General features: G+C 48.7%; 1 protein-coding gene across 1 annotated transcript in view; it reads right to left on the bottom strand.

Moving 5' to 3' along the window:
* Positions 1–3,599, bottom strand: part of ENH_00058510 (proteasome PCI domain-containing protein, putative) — a gene marked incomplete at both ends in the record, with an annotated part of 4,397 nt that extends 798 nt beyond the window's left edge. The window contains 10 exons of the mRNA XM_013577041.1: positions 103–273; positions 409–488; positions 750–859; positions 1,050–1,163; positions 1,349–1,454; positions 1,817–2,076; positions 2,204–2,400; positions 2,636–2,798; positions 2,906–3,166; positions 3,498–3,599. Of these exons, the coding sequence (XP_013432495.1) occupies positions 103–273; positions 409–488; positions 750–859; positions 1,050–1,163; positions 1,349–1,454; positions 1,817–2,076; positions 2,204–2,400; positions 2,636–2,798; positions 2,906–3,166; positions 3,498–3,599 (1,564 nt within the window). The remainder of the gene's footprint in view (positions 1–102; positions 274–408; positions 489–749; positions 860–1,049; positions 1,164–1,348; positions 1,455–1,816; positions 2,077–2,203; positions 2,401–2,635; positions 2,799–2,905; positions 3,167–3,497) is intronic.
* Positions 3,600–9,510: the final 5,911 nt, after the last annotated feature.

The raw sequence follows: 9,510 nt of genomic DNA, 5'->3' as shown, positions 1-9,510 counted from the left end.
ACACACACACACACACACACTCACACACACACACACACACACACACACACACACGCACACACACACAAACACACACACATTCACATGCATTGCGTAGCTGACCTCTCGCCGCATTCGCCTCCTCGTCTCTGTTGTACCCTGGCCTCCCGAGATTCTGAATCAGAAGACTTGTGCGCATGCCCAGGTTACGGGTCTTGTCCGTCACCAGCTGGTACAGACTAGGGGGAGCCCCTGCCATTTGCACACGGTTCTTTTCACTATCAATACGGGCCTCTGCACCAGCAACAACCACACAAACAAACAAAACCAGAATATAGCCACTGGTTGGAAAGCAAGAATAGTAGCTGGCCTGCCACCAGCCATAGCCATAAATCTGCAATACAATGACGGAAAATTCGTAATACTAACCTAGTCTTGCATGAAGAATCAAATTGACAATCCAGCGCTCCGCAGCCTCTGGCACCATGTTGACCTTCTTGGCAATCATCCTGCGTCGATCATGACGAAAGTGAGGATACAAAAATCAACCTACACTGCGCGTGATATTGCCAGGGCAACAGTCGTTCATATAAACTGCAAAAGAACTGTCCAGAAACAACGACGACAGCAGAAAGCATTGTGCCGGATGCTATATGCATGAAAAGTAAATGCCTCCTTGATGCAATAAAAGGAGCAGCAAATTGACGGCAGAAGTGTGGTCAGGCAAGCAGGCACTAGAGAAGGAAGGATGGTAAGACTGGCTGGCTCACTCCACGTTTATTCGCTTGTGAATTCGGCAGTAGGTTTCGAAGATGAGCAAACGAGCATGTTCGTTCACTGCACCCTTCAGAGGCTCCAGGAAGAAGTCGGTCTCGCACAACTGCATGAAAACGGTACAGCCTTAGTCGCAAATCCTGAATTTTGCAGTTTAAATTCCACCGACAAGCTTATCAAGCAAGCGATGGCAGCAGAGAACATGGACTGACATTTACACAAGGGACTGGACTTCATAGACGACGCCTCCAGTAGACAACACTATGTGCCAGTCCATTTCGTAGAAGCGAACGTACTTCAGAAATGCTGGTGATGTGCTTTTGGGCTTCATCAAAATTGAAGTCAAGGAAAAGCGCCTCCAGCAAAGACGTAAAAGCATCGGTGTATTTGTTCTTTGTGTGGCCAATTGCCTACAAAAGACCATAAAAAACTAGCAAATGAAAGAACGCAAATGTAGAATGGAATGAAAGCTGTACTTTCCAACGAAAGCACGTTCCCATTCGTCTTCTTGTATTAATTCCAGTGCCCCTTTCCCTTAACGTGCCAGCTCTGATTTCTGCAACGTCAGTCCCTCACTGGACGGACAACCACCTACCCCTACAATGGCCTGGAAATGATCCTTTCTCTTGCGATTCATTATGGCATAAACGGCGTAGTACCGCAGCAAGTGGGGGCAAAGCAAGTGCACGCAGGTGAGGTTACTGCGACACGCGCCGACGTCCAAATGGACCACACCACACATTTGCCGAAAAACTGTGTCTTTCTTAAATAACGTAGATAACAAAAGGTTGACTGGACGCAGGAACTACGCTTTCTCTTGACTTCCAGGGGGTTCGTCTCCTTTGGAGACGACGCATTCTAAACCGACAGCCACCAGCTGTCCCCTTCCCAATGCCACCAAAGCTGTGATAAGCCGTCTTGTGAATTCAACAAGGCAGCATTTGAAGCGAAAACTGCTAAACATGCAGAATTGTTGCCTTTGCAATCACTAAGGCCTCTCAAGCAGTTTTCACTGGCTGCACCGCGTCCATTAGAGCAGACTCGGGCAGTAGACGCAGCTTACCGCTCCTGAACGACCCAGTCCAATAGTGCTGACCATGCCTGGTTTCTGCAAGACTGCCCCTTCGCGTAGGTGAGAAGCAAATAGTACCGCAAGAGCAGCCACATGGCCCAGTGCAGCAGCCAAGCCCTTTGCTGCAGCTGCTGCTCCCGAGAAAATATTTTGCTCATGGGAGTCTCTGGTCCTATCCCCGCTGCTGCTTTCGATGCAGCCAACTGGGACTGATCCAAAATATCGCCGAGACGAAGGATGCAGCGCGCCGCCTGCAGAAGTATCGACAGCACCCGAGATCAGCTGCTTCCAAGCACCACACAGCGCCGATCCGGGGACCGGTGGGTGAAACAGCAACAGTCAACATCAACGCAGCAACGGCGACGAAGCAGAACTGACGCCGTGTGCTTCAACTGCTCCCAGTGCCTTCTCTTTGCCATCCTCCCCATCCTGCAACTGCTGTAGTAGCGCCTCTTCGCTCTCCGCATTGGAGGGCTGTCCCTTAGGGAAGTCCCCAGCGGTATCGGAGAGGGTCAGCAACAATATGCAGCAGCAAATGCCCCACACGCAAGACACTGGGGTCTGCATGTCGCCGCCTGAAACAATTGGCAGCAGCAACAGCAAGAAGTAATTCCTGATCTAGGAAAAAAGGGAAGAGAACTACTTGAGAACACCTCTTTCTGAATGCCTGACGTCCCGCTACCTGAGACCACTACGTAAGATGCAAGCTCAATCTACAAAATCCGTTTCTGGTTAATCATGCTGTCTACTGTCGTCAACTGGGGAGCTGGTTGGCCTCGACTAGCTAGTCTGTGATGACGTTGGGCTGACTGTCACTGGTTAGCTCGGAGAGCGTGTTCAGGTAGAAGTCAAGATGATGCAGTGCCTTCTTGTAGTCTCCTAGAGAGAAGGCCACGCGAGCCAGACGCACTGGAACCATCTCAACGCGTGGGACTTCGGCCAAGTTGGGCGTCTCACTCCCTTCTTCTCGGTTCTGCAGCAGCAGCAGCAGCAGCAGAATGCAGAAGTCCAAACAGCAGCAGCCGGAACATCACACGTCACCGCAGCCACCTTCGTGAAACGACGAGCGGTGTCCCGGACCTGGTAGTGCCATTGTAGGATGTCCCTAAGTCTCTTCCTTTCGAGCTGATTTCCTATCTTCCTCTGTTGTTCCCCCTTAAAGGCTTGCAGAACTTCCTCCAAAGCTGCGCCTTGCTGCTCCCATTCCTGCAGTTGCTGCTCGGGCTCCTCCGCCGCACCACCCTGCTGCTGCACCAGCTCCCGCAACCTCCGGGCAATGCCCTCTGGCGTCTTAGGAAGAATAGACTCTAGTAGTGCATCACAGCTGCTTTCTTCCAACAACTGAAGAAAACAAAGATACACACTTTGACACATGTGTGCCCTAATCGTTCGCTCCAAGCCAGAAGCAAAGCACCGAGAACATTCGTGTGAGCAGCGAGTATATAGCGCCCTCAGGTTATCCTCTGCAGTCTGAACCACTTGAGTTTCACCGAGCAATCTGATTTACGCTGCAGATAAGACTATGAATGCTGCAGACTGCGTCGTTGGGTTTCGCTCTGCAGTTGCGACGCCAGGACAAGCCGAGCTTGGAGTGCCAATGAACCAGCCATGCACGTAACTGCATTGTCGCACCTTCCAATATCTGCAAAACCCAATCAGCTCTGCCACGCACCTGCTGTGAACGCAGCCACTGAATGACTGGCACTGCCATGTGTGGCTCCCAAAAAAGAGACATCCGGCGCACCAGCGCCAAGTTCTCCTCTGCCGGCCCCATTTTCCTTGCACGCTGGTAAGCCAGGCGTACGTACACCCGGTCTTATCTTGGCTGTCGAGGAAGTGTTGCAAGAGCTGCTGCAGATTTTGAGGGTAATCAAACAGTAGCACGTAGAGCTGCGAGAGACCGTGTAAGAGCCGGAAGTGCGGTCCGAGGGGAGGGACTCCTTATCTCGGCGAAGTATAAGCAGACTGGAAATCGCGGTTAAGTAACTTACAAATTGCCGCAGGGTTGGACCAGTCGCTGTTGGTGAGGTAGCCTAAGTTGGGTTGGAGTTGTGTGGGGTAAGAGCTGGAGAAAGGTGACAGCACGCTGTATAGGAGGGAAGGAGCTTGCTCTTGGTGCCGGCAAGAACACCCCTTCTACGGCAAAATATAAAACCCAAGATGGGCCCAGCGGAGAAAAAGCCCAAGACAGCAGCGCTGATATCAGCACAGGGCATGCATGCGGTGGAGTGGCTGTGGAGTGCCGGCTTGATTCTGCGGGGATGCTGGTACTTATTCGATTAGATTTAGGGAAACTTAAGCTTTGGTGAAAAATGAGCAATGTGTTCCATTTGGCTTCCACGCTGAATCGGGCATACTTGTTTGATTCCCACTACTAGCAACCCGCCGTGCTCCGCCCTCAATTTGCCTGGTGGAAGCTGCAGGGCTCCATACTATGCGGTCAACGCCGTCCCATTCTAGATTCCATCTAAAATTATAGAAATTAAAAAATTTTGCAAATTAAACAGATTTGATCAAATTGAAACATTGCTCTCCATTTCTGCTTAGCTTCTCGGAGCAACTAGTCACAATGGCCTCACTGGGAACGCGCTAGAGCTGAAGTCTCTGTCTTACAACCCGGGTGGACCTTGTTTCTAGCTGCTGTGTACTCTTTGTTTGCGTTTCTTGCTCGTGTAGTGCGTGTAGTGCAAAGGCTGCGGCGAGGGCCTTGACGCCGCTGGACCTACGCAATCCTGTATTCCGCATGTGCAAAACATGGTGACAACTTTGGAGGGAATTTCTCAGAAACGTAGGTGGCTGCAGCATAAACCGGTGGTTTTTTCCTACGGAATGACAATAAGAGACATAAAAGCCTCTTCAAGGCAGTTTCACGAAGGACTTCACGGGTATCACTGCTGTCTTGAGGATGAGAGTCAGAAGAATACGTTCGCTGAAGCCCTGTCTGCATCTTCACTTATATTATATATATGTGAAATAGTGATTGCTTTTAGTTACCAAATGAGCACAAAGAGGCGGGGTTTGCGAGAACTATCTCGACTTCTGTGCGAAGTGAATGTCGCAAGCTACTCGCATCAGGTGCTTGTGTGGGCTCATGCAGCGTTGCCCTATAGGCCACGCTTACTAAACGTTGTTAGTGTAGCAAAACTTATGAGAGGAATATTTTGTGCACACTGTTAATCCCCTTGTCTCAGTTGTACGCGCCGGGTCAGAGGGAAATGAGCCCCGCGTGAATTCGATCCCGCGATCCACAAGTCAGTTGAATGCACCACAAATATACATAAGCAACGTCCAACTGCCCCCTTTGCTGTTACTGCGACATTCCATGCCAGCGTGGCAAGGCGGCAATAGTAGCTGCACAGTCCCCAAATCCACTACGTCACTGTATGATTGGCAGCCCGACGAGTTTGCTGAAATGGAGCTGCCTTCGCGGGAGCAGACCTACTCTTTTGCGAAGGCACAACAAACTTCATATAATTTACCTTCTGCCAACATAAGGCTGGGTCAGTCCGCAGAAACTACACTGGCAAGCCCTCTGGCCCCATAGGGCAAACATGAATGTCTACGCCTTGCAGTAACTGGCGCCTAACCACTAGGGCTACCAGTGTCCATCCACCACCCGCTACTGTTTACTATTCTGGCGCCTGCTACCTCACAAGGCAACTGTCTCTTTTCTTGCTCTGTCAAAGATGTATTCGCACGAAAAAACCGAGCTTTCCCCTTGAAAGTATTTTGCATTCATCAAACAGATAATCTAACCAGTAAGAAATGTGCTTTTTGAAAAGGGAGGGGCCCCAACAAACCCAGAAGGGTGGGCTCCTCATAAGGCTCGAAGACCAGATTCTCGGGTGATTTGGAGTGGAATCGTCAGACTGCGCACCCGTATTGCACTGTTGCCGTCTCTCCAAGCCGTAAGTATTCTCGAAGAATATCAGACTTCCAGCTGGTGTCAATTGGGGGACGTCAGGAATCCCACAATCGCAGTAATTACTTATTTTCAACTTGAAACCAGTAAAGATACAAACAAAGCCCTTGAAAGGCTATGTGTGTTATTTTCCCGAAAATATCGAGAGAGGTTTATGCTGCTGGTTTTCTGGTTTCCATACCTCCCAAGGTCCGCACTGTAATGCCCTTCCATGGCCTTTGCACGCACCAGCGTCACCAGCCTCTTCGCCGCGTCGCGTTTCAGTGGTGTGGGTTTATGTAATTAGGGAGTTCGTTTAGCTGTAGGAACTGAAAAGGTTATGCAGCATTGAATCAAGAGCCCACCTTTTATAGCGTCAACTCGTAAATACCCTCCAAATAACTTGATTCTATAGGTTACTGCCCTCCAACGTGGGGAATTCAGAGGGTTCTCCGGAATCTCCCTAAAATGTTGCTTAGAGTAGAAAAAAGGAGGCAATTGTTCAAGCACATATCTGACAAAATACTACCACTACCCAAATAGGTTATCTGCGGGTGAAATTTCATTTGATCAACGTTTGTGATGAAGAAGCGAAGGGTCTAATGGCTGTTTTGTAACAGCGTGGAGATCGTAGCTATGGCTGCCCTTATTGCTTTGCAAGTCTTCTTCTTTTCTTTAATAGAGCTGATATGCAATTGAGCTAGAGCCGCCTGCACTGGTTTGCACATTGCAGCCGCTTGGTCTATACCTAGAAAGCTCATTAGTTATTGTGTGCAAGGCTCATATCCCGTTGATCTGGCATGAAAGTGAGGTCGAGAAAGACATTTCCCTCGACCGCACAATTTTGCGTTGCCATGGATTTGTACTTGAGTTTCAATGCATTTCTAGCAAGCTGAACAGAACTGTTAGAAGTGCGTAACACTTGAACAGTTCTGTGGCATTCCGGGCCGCAACATTCAGAATATGTAGATTGACGTACTAACGAGAAGTCACCATCCTCCAAAGAAAATTTGTCCTCTGGCGATCAGATCCAGTGTGCTCTGCTGTTAGTTCGTGAATTAAAGCCGGCAAGAAGCACTGCAGCCGCAGTATTTGGCATGCCCACGCAGGGAAGGGAAAATTTTCGGTGAGAGATATGTATTTCCGTTGGAAATTAAACCTGCAGTAATGTTCCATAGACCTCTTTAAAGTCTAAACTGTGTGTTCGGTAAGTATTGATCGATATGAACCTACTTAGCGGGAGCGGAAGAGGGTTGTATGGGCCAAGTTGGGCTTAGCTGATCACGGTGGTGGACCCGTTGTCAAGCTACCCGTTCATTCCAAAAAAGCATCGTTTCACATTTGATTTTTTCTTCCTGGACTTCAGGTGCCAAGCGGATTATGCCTCCAGGCATCCCAAAAATTTGTTTACTCGTTTGAAGGAAAAGGTAAACATATTTCACTAGTTATGGCGGAAAAACTACCTAAAAACATGCGGAATTCTCAGTGGAAATAGAGCATGACGCACATCTTCAACAACACAAGCAGACCTTGATTCTGAGCTAATGCGCAGCACAGCAAGATCCAAATTTTTTACGTCAAACGAGCTGTGGAACTAGAATGCATACACAAAAGGCTAGCGTCGTTTGGCGTCTCTGTGAAATATCGCAAGACATGGCACATTTGTATTCCTGCGCAGTACACTTGTGCATAAACTTATTCATGAATGTCCGAAAAAAAATCAATTCAATGCAGTTCAATTTAAGAACAGCACTGCACGGCGAGCATGAAGATAGAGACCTGAGTGTAGCTGCACTATGCGACGTCCTGAAGTTTTGGGCTGATGTCTACCTTTCATGTTGGACGGGCTTTGTGCACAACGGTATATCAGCCCTTGCAGATATAATTCAGTCCTACTGCAGTCTCCTCCAGGATTTTTGGCCCATTAAGTGATGCACGTGGGCTGCTCTTGATGACTTCACAAGTTGCATGCTGCATGGTAAAACTGTAGACAGCTGGTAGTAGAGAGCTACTTAAGCAATAAGCTGGACTCTGTGCGCTACACATCATGCCTAGTGAAGGCCTGTGGAACAGAGCTGGGAAGGACATAATGGAGAGACGTACTAGTAGGTTTCATGGTGCCTATCGTGTAGGGGCTGCGTGGAGTTAACTTTACAGATATCGTGGTGAAAGAAACGCCATGTGGTGGGCTCCAGCGATTTCGCATTTGCAACACGGCGTGCGGTGAGGGTCGTCAAGACCTGCGTGCAGTGTGTGCTAGTCAAAGGTATAGGTGCTGCTGTAGCGCACATCGCCAAAATGATGTACACGAAAGTTGTGGCCTTCTCCTCCTACCACTGCTTCAAAGAGCGCGAATTGCTACAACTATCGTGACCTTCACCGAATACTCTACAATTTGCATGTCCCGCTTACCTTTAGATTCCTTGAGATGTCTCCGGCACTTTAAAGTTACAGTTTGTGATGGCTATGTTGCATGACAGTTGCAAAATGTATGCATTGACAAAAACTTAGCAAGACATACCGCCCATATGGGAATCTTTTACTAGAGAGAGGTGTATAAGAAAGGCCCAACAGGTACATGCTCCTTTACTTAGTGAGGACGGCCTTAATTTGGAGCCAGTCCCTCTGACCATGACAAAAGCTCACAGTTTTACGTCAGCTGTGGTTAAGTACGTTTCCTTCTCCTTCCATTTTAAGAAAACAAGGCCCCTTTGTTACTATAGGATCAATCAAACGTTTGCCGCTAGGAGAGTCTCTCAAAACAGTGGCTAAACTTGCTCTGGCGCACTGTAACCTACTCCTACACAGCATAGCTTGAGCTGAACACCATGGGGAAGCTTTCAGGTACTAAGCATACGCGGGCGCCCTCAGTACTCTTGTCTTAATCAAGTCGTTGCAGCACGACAGCGTAAGCTGTCTGTTCAAGCTGTTCAAGTATACGACTTCCTCTATAGTCCAGTGTCCTCGAATTGAAACACTCGCCAGTGGGGACGCATATACAGTAACATCCCCGAAACTGCTGCAAGAAGCCGAATGCGTTCAGCTGAAGGAAGTCGCAACTGTGGCAAGTGACAGTCAGCAGGCGGGAGTTGGTGGATTAAAGCCAAGAAGTCTGGGGACGCTGACGGGGAGAAGCAAAGGAAGCGCGCTGCTACGAGTTGTTACGAAAGCATTTCAGGCTTTTTAAAGCCTGTTTAATTAAGCATTAAAAAGTGTGACTAATGCTACCAAAGAGCGGTTTAATGCCGAAAACTAATGCAGTATGAATTGAAGATATCAGATATCCACTATAGTTACTGGACGAAACCTAGGTTAGTTATTTCGCTAGGTAGGGGCTAGCACCATGTCCTTGTTGCACTGTGAAAATTGTGGGCAGGAGAAAGGCAAACAGTCTTACGATATCCCTGTCACTCTTATGATACCCCTTTAGTAACCCAGATTGTGTCTTGTTTGTTGGCCAGCGTCACCTAGGCACTACCTACTAGAAATGATAGCATGAGAACAAGCAATCACCCACAAGCGGAACAATGGAAGCTTGTGAAGCGAAGGTTGCAACAAGAGTCACAGCCAGACCCTGACACTCCAGACAAAAAGAGTGCTCAAGCATTGCACAGAAGGTATGCGCATTGGATGAGTGCTTGCGTGGCTGAAGCTGATGCTCTGGGGAGCAGTGTAGCTGTCAGCCCCTTGCTGCAGTGTTCCTCTGGGACCATCTCACCTCCCTCTGTTGCATTTTAACATAGTACCTTCCAGACTGGCGTTGTGCATCTCCCGAACAACCTCA

The sequence above is a fragment of the Eimeria necatrix genome, genomic scaffold (genome assembly GCF_000499385.1).
Source record: "Eimeria necatrix Houghton genomic scaffold, Enh_scaff49, whole genome shotgun sequence".
NCBI lineage: Eukaryota > Apicomplexa > Conoidasida > Eucoccidiorida > Eimeriidae > Eimeria > Eimeria necatrix.
The sequence above is the reverse complement of the archived record's forward strand: the minus strand, read 5'-3'. Positions and strand labels throughout refer to the sequence as shown.